Source organism: Dendropsophus ebraccatus, chromosome 3 (genome assembly GCF_027789765.1).
Source record: "Dendropsophus ebraccatus isolate aDenEbr1 chromosome 3, aDenEbr1.pat, whole genome shotgun sequence".
In the NCBI taxonomy this organism is placed as follows: Eukaryota; Metazoa; Chordata; class Amphibia; order Anura; family Hylidae; genus Dendropsophus; species Dendropsophus ebraccatus.
The window spans coordinates 162,385,858-162,405,455 of record NC_091456.1 but is presented as its reverse complement, the minus strand read 5'-3'; the positions used below and the strand labels follow the sequence as shown (position 1 = coordinate 162,405,455).

Below are 19,598 nucleotides of genomic sequence, written 5' to 3'. Positions count from 1 at the left end.
AAATTTGATTTATACTCTAACTAGTGATGACGTTTATTATACTGACTGTCATTTGCATTGACCATTGAGGAAAATTAGAGACAAATTTAATTTGCAAAGTAACTTGGAACTTGGTGTATAATTATTTGATAGAAGTTTTCATGTCAGCAGGCCACAATTATTATATTTGGTACTCACCCTCTTCCTCTTCGAAATAAAAGAATGAACCCAATAGAAAGTCTGTTGGAATTTCACCTGAAAATATATTTAAAGTCATTAAAAAGCTTTTCTATACTTATCTATACTGATTTATGATGGTTTAAATTGTTGTTTATGATCCATTTCCATTTTCCCTAATATTATTTCAACAACCAGCAGGTAGGCACTCACTGGATATCATAAAGGGTCTCTTCTGAGGGGGTATTGGCTCAGTGGTCCCTTGTTTTCACCAGGGATCTTGGCTACAGGAGACTGATACGGACTGATGCATCCAGAGTTTCAGTTCCCAAAGTTATTGCTCTATGGACGATGTTAAATATTGCCTTTGCACTTTCAAACCAGTTATTTATACTAGTATACATATTTATGTGTTCATATTTTTCAAGTGTTCTCTCATTGATGTGTTACTCAACTGCCTCATGCTGTGCTCACCCTCTCTCATCACTTTCTCTAGGTGCTACGTCGATGTTGGCTTATTTCAAGTGGGGGAGTATGTAGTGACCCGGTACGGGTCCCAAAGCTTAGTTGCACCTAAGTAAGGTATCTCTCCCGGTTCACACAGGTGGGATGAGGTGTCCGCTGTACTTAGCCCAATTTAACACTAGGTGTCACTACTGTGTCTTATGTAACATGTCTTTTGCACAGCTATTCCAGGGGTTAACTACTGTATGTCACTTGTTGCCTTTTGTACAGGTGCGAGTGCTCTTTTTCCTTTCCTCAACCCTTTCTCTTTCTCTCTCTTATCTGCACACTCTTCCAGTAAACTGTTCTATTTTTCTGGAACGACCAGACTTTGGTTTGTCTATTCTGCACCCACACACACATCACTACACTTGGTTTAATTCTTTTTTGAATGCTGGTGAGGTGCCAAGACTGTCCAGGGCGGGTCCTTTACCACTCCAGGCTACCAGTGCCCAAGTCACCTTAAACCCACTCAGCTGCCACACCACCACAAAAGCTGACCCGGCGGGAGTTTACCCCAAACTAACACTCCCTGCGCATTACCGCACAAGCACAGCACATAAATACGGCACCAGAACAAACACAGCACATATACCAGGACCACGCACAGCACCTAAATACAGCACCAGAGCCAAGTACAGTACATATAATAGCAGGACCAAGCACAACACATAAGGCCCATCCCAATTAAGAAAATGGGGAATTTTGTTGCTGACACCAGGGTGTGGGGGGTGTAGGCCCATGCCAAAAGGGTTCCTCCCTATAATCTGTCCCTGACACTACACATTGGGACCTTGTGTTATGTGGGAGATCACTGTATAGATATGGTAAACATTTTACCTCTGTTAATGTACTGCTATCGCTAACCATAAAGAATCATTACTTATAGCTACCTGTAGAACTGTCATGTCTATAATTATTTAATGGTGTTTTTCATGTCAGCAGGCCACAATTATTATATTTGGTACTCACCCTCTTCCTTTATTATGTTTTCGAAATAAAAGAATGAAAACCCTGGAAACTCCTTTGGAATTTCACCTGAAAATATATTTAAAGGCAGTTAAAAGCTTCTCTATACTTATTATAGCGATGTACAGTTGATAATAAAGATTTTAATGGCCATTCAAGATGGAATCAGTCAAAGAATTGTCCAGAACAAGTGTTCCTATAAATTCTTATTCTTCCAATAATCGGCAAGTGTAAAAGGGGCCTTTAGAGACCATGGTGTGAAGCAGGTATGAGCCAAGGTAAGAGGCTTGCAGGGTTTGTGCATAGGCAGTGGGCAGGCAATAATTTAGGCAGGTAGTTCAGGTTAAGTGGTTAGAAAAGAACGTACAGCCAAGTACTAAACAGCAAGCAGAGATCATGTCAGTTAACAAGCATTATTATTTTTTTTTTAAAATACAGCATATAAAGAACACCTGAGTCTAGGTATGTATTTCTTACATCATGCTGTTTAGCCGTGCTCCTGATATGCAGGAAAATGGGCTTCATGCCACTCGCTCCGATCTCCGGCTGCTAGTTGAAAGCTGTCTGCCTATACACAGTATAGATAAACACTATAGATCAGGGGTGGGGAACCTTTTCCATGTCGAGGGCCGGTCGGGCATTAATAAAATCATTCGAGGGCCGCATACCGTGCGCGGCAATTAGTAGTGTGGGTTTGCAGCACCCAGGGCAAGGCAAAGTATTGTTCGCCTAGTGCCCCTGCTATTGTAGTTCACCCCCAGTGATGCCCCTGCTATTGTAGTTAATTCCCAGTGATGCCCCTGCTATTGTAGTTAACCCCCAGTGGTGCCTCTGCTATTGTAGTTAACCCCCAGTGATGCCCCTGCTATTGTAGTTAACCCCCAGTGATGCCCCTGCTATTGTAGTTAACCCCCAGTGGTGCCTCTGCTATTGTAGTTAACTCCCAGTGATGCCCCTGCTATTGTAGTTAAAGGGGTTGTCCGGCGATAAAAAATTATTCACAGAATAACACACATTACAAAGTTATACAACTTTGTAATGTATGTTATGTCTGTGAATGGCCCCCTTCCCCGTGTCCCACCACCCCCCACCCGTGTACCCGGAAGTGTGGTGCGCTATACATACCAGTCACGTGCCGACCACGGTCTCCGATCCTCAGCAGTGACGTCTTCTTCGGGCGGCCAGCGGATCTTCCCGAGTGCTGGCCGCCCTCTGCAGCGTCATCCGAAGCTCAGCCGCGATTGGCTGAGCATAACTGTGCTCAGCCAATCGCAGCTGAGCGGCTGATGACGTGGCCGCGTCATCAGCCGCTCAGCCGCGATTGGCTGAGCACAGTTATGCTCAGCCAATCGCGGCTGAGCTTCGGATGACGCTGCAGAGGGCGGCCAGCACTCGGGAAGATCCGCTGGCCGTCCGAAGAAGACGTCACTGCTGAGGATCGGAGACCGTGGTCGGCACGTGACTGGTATGTATAGCGCACCACACTTCCGGGTACACGGGTGGGGGGTGGTGGGACACGGGGAAGGGGGCCATTCACAGACATAACATACATTACAAAGTTGTATAACTTTGTAATGTGTGTTATTCTGTGAATAATTTTTTATCGCCGGACAACCCCTTTAACCCCCAGTGATGCCCCTGCTATTGTAGTTAACCCCCAGTGATGCCCCTGCTATTGTAGTTAACTCCCATTGATGCCCCTGCAATTGTAGTTAACCCCCAGTGATGCCCCTGCTATTGTAGTTAACTCCCATTGATGCCCCTGCTATTGTAGTTAACCCCCAGTGATGCCCCTTGTAGTCTAGTTAACCCCCAAGTCATGTCCCTGGTAGCCTAGTTAACCCCCATCAGTCATGTCCCTGGTGGACTAGTTAACCCCCATCAGTCATGTCCCTGGTAGCCTGTTTAACCCCCAAATAAAAAAAATAAACATCCCACTCACCTTACCTCCGCTCCCACGCTGTCCAGGTCCTCTTCTCTCCCAGGTCCTCTGTGCTGGTCTTCTCCTGCAGGCGGCGCTCGATGAAATGACGTCATCGCGCGCAGCCCGCAGGAGACTGAAGACACGCGCTGCTCTGCTGGGGAAGGAGCCGGCACAGACACAGGAGGATGCTGCTGTGTGCGCCGGCTCCTTCCTCCTCCAGAGCGGCGCGCATCACAGGGGAGCTGCGGCCGGACCCCACCCCTGCTATAGATAGACATCTGCCAATCAGCAGCTAGTGGGCAGAGGGGGCTGGTGCTCATGAATATTGAGAATTACTGAGTATACACACATAATAGAAAGGTGTGCTAGTGTGCTCTGCTCAGAGTCCTCTTTATTCAGGAGGATACCTCTGAGTCATCTGCAATGTAAATGATAAAAGATCATTCTGTTCAGACTCTCTTACACTAGTTTATACTCTCCAAAGGCAACCTGCCAGCTGTGCCCCCAGGGATAAGCAGTACACTCATGGGAGAAGATAATCAGCATTATAATTATCCAGTACACATTGTTTCCTTAAGCTTAAAAGGTAGAAGAAATGAGTCTTACTTTGGTTTCTTCTTGATATTTCTGTCTCATCTGTAATCAGGGAAAACAGTATAAGTTTTCTTTTCTGAGATAAATGCCGACATAAACATAAAAGAGTCACAATACAAGCTAAAATAATATAATATAATAATAATAATGCAGTGGGACACACTGCCAACATGGGGGACATGGTGCATATACCAGATATTCACCAGATCAGAATTTCTATTGGAGCTTATGGGGCAAAATAAAAGAACTGCACAAACATTGCACATTACAATATGAGAAATGATGGAAACGCATAAAAACATTGAGGCAGAACAGAACCCACCAATACCATGTTCTATCCCAAAAATCTGTTTGCTATGTTTTTATGTCCCAGCGTCCAGGGCCGGTTTTAGACTAGATGTGGCCCTGGGCAAAGTTAAAGGTGGGGCCCCAAATGCTGAAATATTTTAGCAACAATTTAAGGTCCCCATACATTTTACTCTTTTGTTGGTGGTACCTGTTGCTCCTGGTGGGTTCGGCCATCAGTGTAAGGTGTATGGGGCTCTCTGGACAGTCCTCTGATAGATGATACCAGTGGACATAGGGGATCAAGCTTGATGGAAAATCAATGCCCAACCTCTTTGTTCTAAGAGAGATAAGCCGCCATCAGATCTGTATGGCTATGGCTTTACCCTCTCATAGAAAACACAGGAAAACTCAGATGTGCCAAATTTCTATGTATGGGGAGGACGGGACCAGATGGGAGAGATAATTGTCAGCTGAAGGATTGTTCAGCCAGCAGTTATTGGAAGTGTACGGCCACTTTTAAGGCCGTATTACACGGCCTGATATTCTGCAGAAGTGAGCGCCAATCTGGTAGAGCCTACTACAGCAAAAGCTATGGAGGAGATTTATCAAACTGGTGTAAAGAAGAATTGGCTCAGTTGCCCCTAGCAACCAATCAGATTCCACCATCTTAGAATCTGAGTGATGAAAGGTGGAATCTGATTGGTTGCTAGGGGCAACTGAGCCAGGTTCACTTTACACTATGTTTGATAAATCTCCCCCTATGTGTATATATATATATACAGTATATCATTAGTGATGTGTGTGCAATCCTTGCTGTATATAGTAAACAATAAAGATATATATACTACCTGATCACGTTCCCCGGTGTCCTCAGGCCTTGTCTGTGATATATACTACCTGATCACGTTCCCCATTGCCCTCAGGCCTTGTCTGTGATATATACTACCTGATCACGTTCCCCGGTGTCCTCAGGCCTTGTCTGTGATATATACTACCTGATCACATTCCCCGGTGTCCTCAGGCCATGTCTGTGATATATACTACCTGATCACGTTCCCCGGTGTCCTCAGGCCATGTCTGTGATATATACTACCTGATCATGTTCCCCGGTGCCCTCAGGCCTTGTCTGTGATATATACTACCTGATCACGTTCCCCGGTGTCCTCAGGCCATGTCTGTGATATATACTACCTGATCATGTTCCCCGATGCCCTCAGGCCTTGTCTGTGATATATACTACCTGATTATGTTCCCCAGTGTCCTCACAGAGCGATAGCGTCCTGATTCGGGCAATTTTCGCTCCATGTATTAGGGCCCTTACTCAGTTTAGAAGTTTACATGCCGCTACATGTCAGGACTACCGCTACATGCCGGGACCGCCGCTACATGTCGGGACCGCCCCTACATGTCGGGACCGCCCCTACATGTCGGGACCGCCCCTACATGTCGGGACTGCCCCTACATGTCAGGACCGCCGCTACATTCTGGGACTGCCTCTACATGTCGGGACTGCCCCTACATGTCAGGACCGCCGCTACATTCTGGGACTGCCCCTACATGTCAGGACCGCCGCTACATTCTGGGACTGCCACTACATGCCAGGACTGCCGCTAAATGCCAGGACTGCCCCTACATGCCAGGACTGCCGCTAAATGCCAGGACTGCCCCTAGTGGTGTAAATACAAGAACTATTTATATGAATTGCTTTAAAAAAATAAATTTTAAAAAATCACTATAATCAGGACCAAATATTACCTCCATACCGTTATTGAAGAAAACACACTATATATAGGCCAATATTACCACCATAAAAGTGACCGCCCCATAATGACTCTATATACACTATATACAGACCAATATTACCGCCATAGAGTGACCACCGCATAATGACTCTATATACACTATATACAGACCAATATTACCGCTATAGACTGACCACTGTATAATAAATGACTGTATATACACTGTATACAGACCAATATTATGTGGCTGTCACCCTATGGCTGTACTATTGGTGTATATAGTGTATATATAGAGTCATTATGTGGCAGTCAATCTATGGCAGTAATGACTCTACGCTATATACGCTATATACAGACCAATATTATTGCCATAGGCTGACCCCTGTATAATGACTTTATATACACTCTATATACAGACCAATATTACCGCCATAGAGTGACCACTGCATAATGACCCTATATACACTATATACAGACCAATATTACCGCCATAGAGTGACCACTGCATAATGACCCTATATACACTATATACAGACCAATATTACTGCCATAGACTGACCCCTGTATAATGACTCTATATACACTGTATGCAGACCAATATTATGTGGCGATCACTCTATGGCTGTACTATATATACTGTACTGTGGCTGTACTGTATATAGTGTCATTATGTGGTAGTCAATCTATGGCAATAATGACTCTATATATACGCTATATACAGACCAATATTAATGCCAAAGAGTGACCACTGCATAATGACACTATATACAGACCAATATTACAGCCATAGAGTGACCACTGCATAATGACTCTATATACAGACCAAAATTACTGCCATAGACTGACCCCTGTATAATGACTCTATATACACACTATATACAGACCAATATTATGTGGGCGATCACTCAGTCATTATGTGGTGGTCACTGTATGGCGGAAATATTGGTCTGTATATAGTGTCATTATGTGGTAGTCAATCTATGGCAGTAATGAGTGTATATATATACGCTATATACAGACCAATATTAATGCCAAAGAGTGACCACTGCATAATGACACTATATACACTATATACAGACCAATATTACCGCCATAGACTGACCACTGCATAATGACACTATATACACTATATACAGACCAATATTACCAGCATACAGTGACCACTGCATAATGACACTATATACACTATATACAGACCAATATTACCAGCATACAGTGACCACTGCATAATGACACTATATACACTATATACAGACCAATATTACCAGCATACAGTGACCACTGCATAATGACACTATATACACTATATACAGACCAATATTACCAGCATACAGTGACCACTGCATAATGACACTATATACACTATATACAGACCAATATTACCACCATACAGTGACCACCACCTAAGGACTGAATACCACCTTATTTTTTTCTCAATAAAATACACCGTATTGCCTTAGTGATGTCATCATACACTATACATAGGAGCTGCAGCAATTACATAGGACTGATGAGGCCGGAGAATGGCTGCAGCTCCTATATACAGTCTATTCACCTCAACACTTGGAGTCAGCAGTGCTTATACACACACACCATTATATATTTATATATATATATATATATATATATATATATATATATATATATATATATATATACACACACACACACACACACTCACACACCCATGAAAACACATTATACAGATACAAACCATCCAGTCCACACACTATACACAGGACATGTAACACACACTGCATTCATGCATTATACACCTACATTCATACACATTACACACTACATGTACAGAATACTTACCCCCTCTAGCATGCTGGTTGTAGTGGTGAATCCCCCTCATGTTCCCAGCAGCAGCAGCAGGCTGTCACCCTCACCTGGCAGCCCTCTCCTCCATCGTCCCGACAGCTCCACACCAGAGCAGGAAGTCACGTGCAGTGAGAGGAGCTGGAGGGAGGGGGAGGGGGAGGGGGAGCAGACACCGAGCAGCGTCCGGCAGCCTCTGAGTGACCCCTGATAGCAGCAGCCGGGGATCACTGCCAGACGCTGGAGGACGCTGTCTGTGCTCTCCTCTCCACTGGAACTGCGGTAGGGGGCCCCTGGGGGATGGGGGCCCTGGGCATTTGCCCTGCTTGCCCCCCCTTAACGCCGGCCCTGCCAGTGTCAGATGCATCGCTAGCACCGAGCTTCCAGGGCCCCAAATTTCTGAGCAACTGGGACCCTTTACTGCATCTGTGTTCTCTCAGAGAAGTAAAATTGTGAAACGCAGAGCTCCACTATTCACTCTCATATAAGCCTCTATGCCACTGGCCAAAACATGATTGTCATGAATGTGCCTGTGCTGAGTTCCGTGCGCCCCTCGGCTCGTGCTGTGCGACTGAGATGGCGCTGATACTCAGTGTTTTGTATGTGTTGTGCTGTAACCTGAACCCTGTCTGAACACTGGCCTGTTTCTATCAGGATGTTCAGTCCCACCGTTTGCTGTGTGCTCTGGCCATGTAGGAGTTACACTGCTGCCAGTTCTGTGCACAGGTGATTTAGTTGATACCAGGAGCCTTGTCCAATAGGGGCTGGGAGTTTCCCCTTATTCCCTATAAGTGTTTGGCTGAGGCTCATTCTGGTGCCGGTTATTGAGCTTGTCTCAGCCTGCTTCTGCCTCTGTTTAGCTCTGTGTTTATTCGGACTATTTTGCCTTGTATTCTGACTATCCCTGCTTGCTGCCTGCCTCTGACCATATTGCCTGTTTATTGACCTTGCTTTTTGGATTGTGTTTTTATACTGCGCTGCCCGATTGTTGTTACCCGGACTGTCGACCATTCTTTATTGTGTTTTGTCTGTCTTGTCTTTGTGTCCCACCTAGCCAGTGCAGGGACTGCCGCCCAGTTGCTCGCCGCCATCTTAGGGCGGATTGTGGCAAGCAGGTAGAGGACAGTGGGCGGGGCTGAGCTTAGGGCTCACTGTCTCTGTGTGTCTGGTGTCACAGGTTCCTGACAATGATTCAAAGTTATTGCACCTGCCAAGGAATCCCATCACTGCGGCTCACAGGCTGCAGGCTAGGTGAGTGAGCCACACAGGGCATGAGACAAGCTAAGTGTTTTATTAAGGCATTATTAATACATAGGTACACAGAGGAATTACTACTATAGGGGGGAATAATACTACATGGGGGGCACAGGTGGGTATTATTACTATACGGGGGCACAGGAGAATATTACTTTACAGAGGCATGGGAACTTTATTTTTACATGAAGACACAAGAGGTCATTATTACAATATGGGGGAACAGGAGTGTATAATTACAATATGAAGGCAAAGAATGATATTATTACTATATGGGGGCACAGGAGGGTATTGTTATTATTATTATATGGGGCACATGTGGGTATTATTACTATATGGGGCACATGATGGTACTATTACTATATGGAGCACAGCAGGGTATTATTATTATATGGGGCACAGGTGGGTATTACTATATGGGGGCACAGGATGGTAATATTACTATATGGGGGCACAGGATGGTAATATTACAATTTGGGGCACAGGGAGCTTAATTATTACAATAGAAAGGCAAAGGAGGGCATTATTACTAAATGTGGGCAGCTTGGATTTTAACGTGTGCATACGTATTATTTTCCCTATGCTAAGCAGCAAGAGAGATGCCTTTACAGTCACCTCAGTCCAGCCAAGCCACACAACATTTTTATAGGATGAAGACAATACAATAGCTGTTCCCCAGACAACAATTTCAGGCGTTACTTAAAGGGAATCTGTCAGCTGTAATCTCGTTCCAAACCTCTGACACTCTTAGGTCCCTATTACACCAAAAGATGTCTGACAGACAGATAAATGAAAGGTACCAGGAGTCTCCCTGAACTAACAGTGTCAGTAGTTTGAAACGAGAATTGCAGCTGACAGATTCCCTTTAATTTGGATAAACCATATGATATGCTGATATCTCTCATCAGTTTTATTACCAGCTCAATCAAAATTAATATGATGCAATTCGGAAAACAAAGCATCATAGGGATTGCAGGCAACTACTGAAACTGAAAGGGTCTCTTAATGGCTAATAGGGGTGTTGTTTGTTAGCCCTCTGGTATTAGTTTCGCAGTTTCTTGTAGAATGTTCAGATATTGTATTTTGAGGCCACGTTCACGTGCTGTATGACAGTGGCGGCTCTCTGACACGGGTGTGCTTGCATTCTAATTAACCATTGCAAACAAAGTAAAGTGCCGCCGAAGCCGCACTTTACATTGTCTGGACTGTCAATTTTGTATGGCCGCTATTCAATAGTGGTCGCACAAAATTGACATGTCAGTTTTGAGTGCGGCCACATGAAATCCCGGCCGGAGTGTATACTGTGTGTATACACTCTGGACGGGATTCCATAGAAAACAATGTTATTTGATTTTTCCTGCAACAACGGCCATTATTTATTGAAAGCATACATTGTGCTTTAGTGAAAACATACATTCACCTGAGGAGGTTGGTTCAATGGATGCTCAATCATCAACTTACTTCTGATGGGTACAGCCACCTTATGAGTATACAAGGAGACCCAGTCCTACTCACCCTGTTCATCAGTACAGAAGATTGTTCGATTCATCAGGAAGAGAATTAGCAGCGGTATAAGATCCATCAGTTCTTCTTTCCCTTTTTAAGTACCAAATCCGTAAATCACTATGAGGCTGAACACCACACTGAAGAACAGGAAAGCTCTGCCCCCTCTTACAGCCTTCCCACATTAAGTCACTTTACTATTTCATTTACTGCAATCAACATCCATTATCTTTATCTAATTATTTCCTTTCTTTCAGGAACAGAGCCCCGTTCTTTTAAGTTCATCACTAAAACTAATTATTAACTGTCTGCACATTGTTTTATGACTGTTGGTACAAGTCTAGATTGTATTACATGGTAGAGAATTTGTTTACACCAATTCAAATTTCACAGACATGGAAAGACCTATATGAAAATGAAGAAGTATGAAAATATATCCACCAGCAAGAGATTTTACCGCCACTACAACTCTACACTACAACAGATATCAAGTCCAGTACAAACATTTCATCAATGTACAGTATGCATTGGGATGACACTATTAATGTGGTCAGTACTGGAAGGAATGCAGAAGAGGAAAACCTATGGGCTAACTGGGGTCTGTAGTTCCGCACCGACCATGGTTGCTATCATGCTGACTCCAATGGGCTATCCCACAATCTGTACACTGTCTTAGGCTACTATTACACAAAGCGATTTTTCCATGATCAACGGTTAATGATAAACAATCTCAAACGACCGCTATGGTGAACGAACAAATCGTTCACCCAATTACATGGAATGATGACCATTACTTATGATCGTTCTTGCGGTCGTTTTGCCGTCACTACTGCGAGCGACTGAACAACGTCTTATTACATGCGAACGATTTGCAAACGATCAATGATAAAAATAGGTCAAATAGATCAAACGACCAACAATTTTGTTTAATTGTTGCCTGCTATTACACTAAACGATTAAAATCCGAACGATCTAACGATTTTTCGAAAGATAATCATCTCGTGTAATAGGGCCCTTAGTGAAAGGGGGGCTGTACAGCAGGTGTAAATAGTAATGGCTTTCCCAGGGGACACCCTGCAATCAGAAGGGGTTGTATGTGGGGTGCTCTTGATGTTGTGATGCAGGTCACTAGCCAGACACTAGGGTCATGTATGAGCAAACAGTCTTTACTTACCTAGCACAATATGGAAGGCTCAACAAGAATGGCTGTAGTAGGGGGTCACCCTTCTTGAAGAAAATGCTGGGGTGTAAGGAACTAAATACTTTTCCTCTACCCCATACTGCAATTCATGAAAACTGCTTATTCACCCTGTTTCCGCAGTGCCCACTGTGGTGAGGAAGTCTTCTTATGGAGGGAAGCCACTTAGTCTCTAGGCCTGGCCAGAAGCCCTTAAAGGTCCTGTATTAGCTATGAAGAACAACTCATTCCTATGATGACCAACTGAGAAGTATAAGACTTAACTTTAATTTAAAGTATTTTTATATAACAAAATATGGAAATTTGAAAAAACCAAATGTGAATTTAAACAAGGGACCAATTAAATGTTCACTCAAGTCTGGATAATTAAATCATGGGTGAATATCTTTCTTGGAGAGAGATCAGATGTTATAATATACAGCTCTGGTATACTGCCAGTTATTATAGCCACCGAGAACAGTGTGTTTATTTGGTTCAGTAGCTTCAATCAATATTCATATAATGGTAATATTGGTTTAGGGTGCGTTCACACCTACCGCATCCGCAGCTTATTTTTCCGCGGAAATCCGCAGGTCTGGTAGTGCAGATTTCAACCTGCGAGAAATCCGCGTATGTGTGCGTTTTGCGTTTTTTCCGCAGCAAGTTTATCGCAACTGAAATGTCAGTTTAGAATGAGAGACATTTTAAACTGACATTTTAGTTGCGATAAACTTGCTGCGGAAAAAACGCAAAACGCACACATACGCGGATTTCTCGCAGGTTGAAATCTGCACTACCAGACCTGCGGATTTCCGCGGAAAAATAAGCTGCGGATGCGGTAGGTGTGAACGCACCCTAACACCACTAGGGGTCAGTATAACACAGTATATTTCACAGTGTATGGAGACTCAAATAACCTGTTATTTTGTAACTGCACTTGGTGTCAGTGTGCTTATACTTGTAGCCATCTGAATGGCGACTATATATCAATCTGTTAGGTCAGACATCTCATAGATCATTTCGTAACAATACTTGTTTCCAGCAATAGAACACTTTTTCAATGCCGGATAGTGACTCTGGCTTGCTCTAGCTTACAACTTTGTTCTAATTGTAAGCTTCTAATACACAGCTAGGGACGATTCTAGGTTTTCTTCTGCCTGAGGCGAAACCTGAAATGGCGCCTGTTAGGAACTCACCTGCCAGGGCTCCTGCGGCGTCCTCCTCGGTCCCGGCTTCTTCTGGACCCAGCGCCGAAGCGGCCGCCTGAGCCGGGTGACGTCCAGCGGCCGCCCAGCCTGTGCAGCTGAACGGCATCAGGCTCAGGCTGAGGGGTGGATCGCTCCGCCACTCAGTCTGTAGCAGACCAGCTGCTAGGTATCTGGGATCAGGGGGTCGGACCAATGGTGTGCTGGTCCGGCCTCCTGACCCAGTATAAAGTGTAATCACTGCCAGCTCTTTTTGCTGGCTATTAGTTGTTCTGATCCCAGCTCCCCAGTTCCCTGTATTCTGCCCTATTCTTTCTATATTGTTTGCCTGGATTCTGACCTTTTGCCTGCCCCCTGACTACCCGCTTCTTCCTGTTTTGGTACTGCGTTGCTCGTTCGGTTTCTGACTTGGCTAGTTGACCTTTCCGCATTGTGTTTGTCTTTCTGTCTGCGTTTTATGTTTGGCACGTATTCAGCATAGGGATTGTCTTCATGGTTGTCTGCGACCGCTTAGGGTCGACCGAGGCAAGTAGGCAGGTGACAGTGGGTGGGATCAGATTCAGGGCCCACTGTCTCGTGTCCTGTCTTCACCTGCCTTTCGTGACAGGCGCCTGTCTTCCTTGCACTCTACAGCGGTGTCCAGCTATTATTTGCAGGTCATGAAGTCAGTGGTGTGGAGCAGACAGTATAATTTATGGCCAGTCTATAAAATATACCGGCCCTACAAATCTGCCTCCTTAGCCTTATACTCATCTCACCTCATGGCATAAACAGCCCTGTACACAGCTGCAAAACTCCTTCCAAACTGGAGACAAGAGCTTTTTCTAGAAGAATGTGGCCATATTTTTTAAAGCTTGTATATTTCTTCCTGTGTGGTGTGGCAGAGGAGCTTCCTGTGTGATATAGACGAGGAGTTTCCTGTGTGGTGTGGCGGAGGAGCTTCCTGTGTGGTATAGATGAGGAGTTTCCTGTGTGGTGTGGAGGAGGAGCTTCCTGTGTGGTGTAGAGGAGGAACTTCCTGTGTGGTGTGGAGGAGGAGCTTCCTGTGTGGTATAGACGAGGAGTTTCCTGTGTGGTGTGGAGGAGGAGCTTCCTGTGTGGTGTAGAGGAGGAGCTTCCTGTGTGGGGTAGAGTAGGAGATTCCTGTGTGGTGTGGAGGAGGAGCTTCCTGTGTGGTGTAGAGGAGGAGCTTCCTGGGTGCTGTGGAGGAGGAGCTTCCTGTGTGGTGTGGCGGAGGAGCTTCCTGTGTGGTGTAGAAGAGGAGCTTCCTGTGTGGTGTGGAGGAGGAGCTTCCGTGGTGTTTTAGACGAGGAGCTTCCGGTGTGGTGTAGAGGAGGAGCTTCCTGTGTGGTGTGGAGGAGGAGTTTCCTGTGTGGTGTGGAGGAGGAGCTTCCTGTGTGGTGTAGAAGAGGAGTTTCCTGTGTGGTGTGGAGGAGGAGCTTCCTGTGTGGGGTAGAGGAGGAGCTTCCTGTGTGGTTTGGTGGAGGAGCTTCCTGTGTGGTGTGGAGGAGGAGTTTCCTGTGTGGTGTGGAGGAGGAGCTTCCTGTGTGGTGTAGAGGAGGAGCTTCCTGTGTGGTGTGGAGGAGGAGCTTCCAGTGTGGTGTGGAGGAGGAGTTTCCTGTGTGGTGTGGAGGTGGAGTTTTCTGTGTGGTGTGGAGGAGGAGCTTCCTGTGTGGTGTGGAGGAGTAGCTTCTTGTGTGGTGTAGAGGAGGAGCTTCATGTGTGGTGTGGAGGAGGAGTTTCCTGTGTGGTATAGAGGAGGAGCTTCCTGTGTGGTGTGGAGGAGGAGCTTCCTGTGTGGTGTGGAGGAGGAGCTTCCAGTGTGGTGTGGAGGAGGAGTTTCCTGTGTGGTGTGGAGGAGGAGTTTCCTGTGTGGTGTGGAGGTGGAGTTTTCTGTGTGGTGTGGAGGAGGAGCTTCCTGTGTGGTGTGGAGGAGTAGCTTCTTGTGTGGTGTAGAGGAGGAGCTTCATGTGTGGTGTGGAGGAGGAGTTTCCTGTGTGGTATAGAGGAGGAGCTTCCTGTGTGGTGTGGAGGAGGAGCTTCCTGTGTGGTGTGGAGGAGGAGTTTCCTGTGTGGTGAAGAGGAGGAGCTTCTTGTGTGGTGTGGACGAGGAGTTTTTTGTGTGGTGAAGAGGAGGAGCTTCTTGTGTGGTGTGGAGGAGGAGTTTCCTGTGTGGTGAAGAGGAGGAGCTTCTTGTGTGGTGTGGAGGAGAAGCTTCCTGTGTGGTGTGGTGTGGAGGAGGAGTTTCCTGTGTGGTGTGGAGGAGGAGCTTCCAGTGTGGTGTGGAGGAGGAGCTTCCAGTGTGGTGTGGAGGAGGAGCTTCCTGTGTGGTGTGGAGGAGGAGCTTCCTGTGTGGTGTGGAGGAGGAGCTTCCTGTCAGTTGCTCTCTGGGGAAGAGCTGGTGTTGTCTGAAGGCTAATACTGGGGACACAGAGACCGGCTGAAGTAAAGTGTAACCTTGAGGTTCTGAGAGAGAAGCCTGAGTTAAAGAAAGGTTACAAGGACTTGTGAGTAGAGCTTTGCTGCATCCAAGTACAGTGCTAGTGATATAAGGCACTCTTATGCTGACACTTTATCTGTGAAGAGACTGAACTGCATAACACGAGCTTCCCTCCGGGCAACAGGGCCTATAACTATATGAAGAAGACAGTATATGCCAGTGGATTACAAGTTTACTGTTGGATTACGAATAGTATTGCGCAATAATTAGGGTGCACCCCAACAAGGAGGAAACTCACCCTGTAAGGACTTGCTTCTATTATCTGTTTAAGGGACATGGGGCTGGAAAAGAAAAGGTAAATTGTTTGTTTTATCTAATGTGCATTGTTACATTACCGAGCAGTTGTTTTCTGTTATTGAAGGGGTACTGCAGCAGAGAGAAAAAAATCAAATCAACTGTCTTCAGAAAGTGCCAGAGATTTGTAATTTACTTCTATTAAAAAAATCTACAGTCTTCCAGTACTTATTAGCTGCTGTATGTCCTGCAGGAAGTGGTGTATTCTTTCCAGTTTGACATGGTGCTCTCTGCTGACATTGCTGTCCATGACAGGAACTGACCAAAGCAGTAGTAAATCCCTATAGAAAACCTCTCCTGCTCTCCAGACTAGAAAGAATACAGCACCTCCTGCAGGACTTACAGAAGCTAATAAGCATTAGAAGAATGGAGATTTTTTTTAATAGAAGTAATTTACCTGTGATTTATCTGCATAACTTTTTGACACCTGTTTATTCAAATATATTTTAATCCACAGAGTGTAAAGGCTTAAGTAGTGATGCGGTAGCAGCACTACTAACCCTCTGGGGCTGTACAGTAAAGAGGGGTGCATAGCGCATAACTCCTTACAGTACAGGAGCAGGGAGTCCCCTCATTAAGCTGGGAATCCCTGCCCTATGGGGTTTCTCATCCAGAAGCAGAAAGCTTCTGAGCGGGAAATTTGAAATCCCCACACAGAAGTTACAGTTCTGGCACTGCACTTGCACCAGCAAGGAAGGGGGTAAGTGCCCCCTTCCTTGCTGGGGCAGATGCAGTGAGTGCTCCATGGGAGAGGGGGGGGGGGGGGTGATGGTAGGGGCTGATGGTTACCTGCTGCTTCCTTGCTAGCAGTCCTGGTAAGCCCCGTCCCCTGTACCCGGCTGGTTATAGAAAGGGACGAGGGGGGGGGAATACTACGCATTTTTTTTTTTACATTATTTATTTTTTTAAAAAACGCATAAGATCCCCCCCCACCTTTCCATAACCAGCCAGGTTAAAAATCAAACAGCCACAGCCTAGAAGTACCAGCCTAATAATACTAGCCTGCTAAATAATTAGGATGAGTCTCCTGGAGCAACTTAACCCCAAAGCATCCTAGGTTTTGTCCTAGCTCTGCAATGAGAGATTCCTTTCCTCTTTTTGTCAATTTACACTAAATGAACTCTAGAATCTCTAGCTCCTTCCCATCTAAAATGTCCCCAATGAAAGGTGTACGGACCCAAGTCTAGTTTGAGGATTAACCCCTTATTTACTATTTACAGCCAGCAAAGGTATATACATATCATAACAGCAGACAAGTGCTTTAAAGGGGTTGTCCGGCGATAAAAAATTATTCACAGAATAACACACATTACAAAGTTATACAACTTTGTAATGTATGTTATGTCTGTGAATGGCCCCCTTCCCCGTGTCCCACCACCCCCCACCCGTGTACGCGGAAGTGTGGTGCGCTATACATACCTGTCACGTGCCGACCACGGTCTCCGATCCTCAGCAGTGACGTCTTCTTCGGGCGGCCAGCGGATCTTCCCGAGTGCTGGCCACCCTCTGCAGCGTCATCCGAAGCTCAGCCGCGATTGGCTGAGCATAACTGTGCTCAGCCAATCGCGACTGAGCGGCTGAGCACTCGGGAAGATCCGCCGGCCGCCCGAAGAAGACGTCACTGCTGAGGATCGGAGACCGTGGTCGGCACGTGACAGGTATGTATAGCGCACCACACTTCCGGGTACACGGGTGGGGGGTGGGGGGACACGGGGAAGGGGGCCATTCACAGACATAACATACATTACAAAGTTGTATAACTTTATAATGTGTGTTATTCTGTGAATAATTTTTTATCGCCGGACAACCCCTTTAAAACATTATGGGAACAGTGCAAAAATATCAGGTAGCATATATAGGATTGAGGATAGGGTTAAAGGGTCTAGCTCTCAATCCGCTTATATGTATAGTTCCATAGCTGCACACTCCAAACAAACATATTGCTGTACATTATCATCCAGTGCAGTTAGTAGTGAGATCCTTATGCTAACTGGATGGTTTGGAGCACTAGGGGTGTGGCTACTGGGGGTTTGGAGCACTGGGGGTGGGGCTACCACCCCAAGAGCACCAATCCATCCCGCCCCTGTCAGGCCTGCTCTGTTGATTTCCATTACGAGAGGCCGGGCGACCAGGGACAGATCGGTGCTCCTGGAGAGGTAGCCCCACCCACAGGAACGGCATAGGAGATTTACCTTTACCTCCATTCGCAAAAGGGACAAATCAGCAGGCTAGATTAGTCTAACCTGCTGATAGCTTCCCTTTAAGCAATAATTTAAATGCATAGTAGCAATAACAATTGAGTGAGAAGTTAGACATTCAGCATTCTATGCCGTCTGCCATTATTCATGATGTACTTTTAGTACCATAGACTGGATTTCCTTCTGAATCACTATCTATTTTGCAGCACAGTATCTTGCGTAGGTACCTGTGGCACTTTGAGGATCCAAAGTAATAGATAAGTGGATCAAGACAGCAACTAATACTGCTGATACAGGAGCAAGTGACATAAGCAAAGTACAAAAAATTTGTTTCTTTGTAACCCAGGCAGTGAATTAAAAAGATGATATTAGTCGGTCCAAAGCAAAGTACAAAGACGACTAATACAGTCACAGTTAGAAGCACAGCTCGGGATCTAGTAAATGTGCTGTTGATTTCTGAGGAGCTCAGTTTTCTGATAACACAGATGTAGCAGAAGGTCGTGATCAATAACGGTAAAAAGAATAAGAGGGAGATATAAGTGGTAAAATAGTTAAAGAAAAAGCTCTGTTGAGTTTCAAATGAGAGCAAATCATAACAGGTTGTGATATTGAGATCATTGATAACATAGGCTTGCTTAGTTATAAGAAGGGGCACAGTGCTGGATATGGATAGAGTCCAAATAAACATACAGGCCACCCAAGCCCGGGTTGTTGTCCGCCAGTAGAGAGAGTGTATTGGATAGACCACAGCCAGGTATCTGTCCACACTGATGCCGGTCATCAGCAGGATGGAGCAGTACATATTACTGTAAAATGCAGCAGTGACAATACGACACATCTCTTCTCCAACAAGCCAGTCATTCCCAGAGAATCGATATATAATGGTGAAAGGAAGGAAAATTACAAAGAGCACGTCAGCAATGGCCAGGTTCAACATATAAACCACCGCTGGCCTCCTAACTCTTATCTTGAAAAGAAATATGATGATTGCCATTACATTTAAAGGGAATGCCACAGAGAATACCAGGGTGTACACTGAGGGTATAAGCCTGGTCATCCATTGACTAGTGAGATAATGTTTGGTTAGAGGGGATATGACTTCATAACTGGCATTTTCACCTGGGAACAAACAAAGAATATTAAAGAAATTATTTAAAAAATAAAAATAGTGAAAACACTTCATTTTTCAATCTGTAAATTTTAAAAAACATTTAGTGGACTATATAATTTAATGGAGGGATTTATGAAGATCGGCATACTTCTACATTTTCCACAGCCGAATTCACTAAGAGGTGCACGCCTCTTAGTGAATCTGGCTGGCCATGGCATCTAAGGGGTTAAACCACAAGGATTGAAACCTCCCATTTATCTAGATCATCTACGAGATGTAAGTAATTTGTTACTTACCATTTTCCATCATTTCGTTCTCATAATAAGCAAATGCATCTTGTGGCAAATCCCACGGAATT

The 19,598-nt window shown here is 45.2% G+C and overlaps 1 protein-coding gene and 1 long non-coding RNA gene across 2 annotated transcripts; both read right to left on the bottom strand.

The window, feature by feature from the left end:
- Positions 1 to 1,631: 1,631 nt before the first annotated feature.
- On the bottom strand, positions 1,632 to 13,982 carry LOC138787423 (uncharacterized). Its single transcript, XR_011362373.1, has 3 exons — positions 13,896 to 13,982; positions 4,160 to 4,189; positions 1,632 to 1,698 (listed from the first exon to the last, which is right to left on the bottom strand). It is a non-coding gene; the product is annotated as an uncharacterized lncRNA (long non-coding RNA).
- Positions 13,983 to 18,274: 4,292 nt separating this feature from the next.
- On the bottom strand, positions 18,275 to 19,123 carry LOC138786562 (proteinase-activated receptor 1-like). Its single transcript, XM_069963546.1, has one exon. The coding sequence runs from the start codon at positions 19,121 to 19,123 to the stop codon at positions 18,275 to 18,277; it is 849 nt and encodes a 282-aa protein (XP_069819647.1).
- Positions 19,124 to 19,598: the final 475 nt, after the last annotated feature.

Excerpts from the sequence above, each read along its gene's own strand:
- LOC138786562 (XM_069963546.1), bottom strand. The coding sequence starts at position 19,123 with ATGGCAATCATCATATTTCTTTTCAAGATAAGAGTTAGGAGGCCAGCG.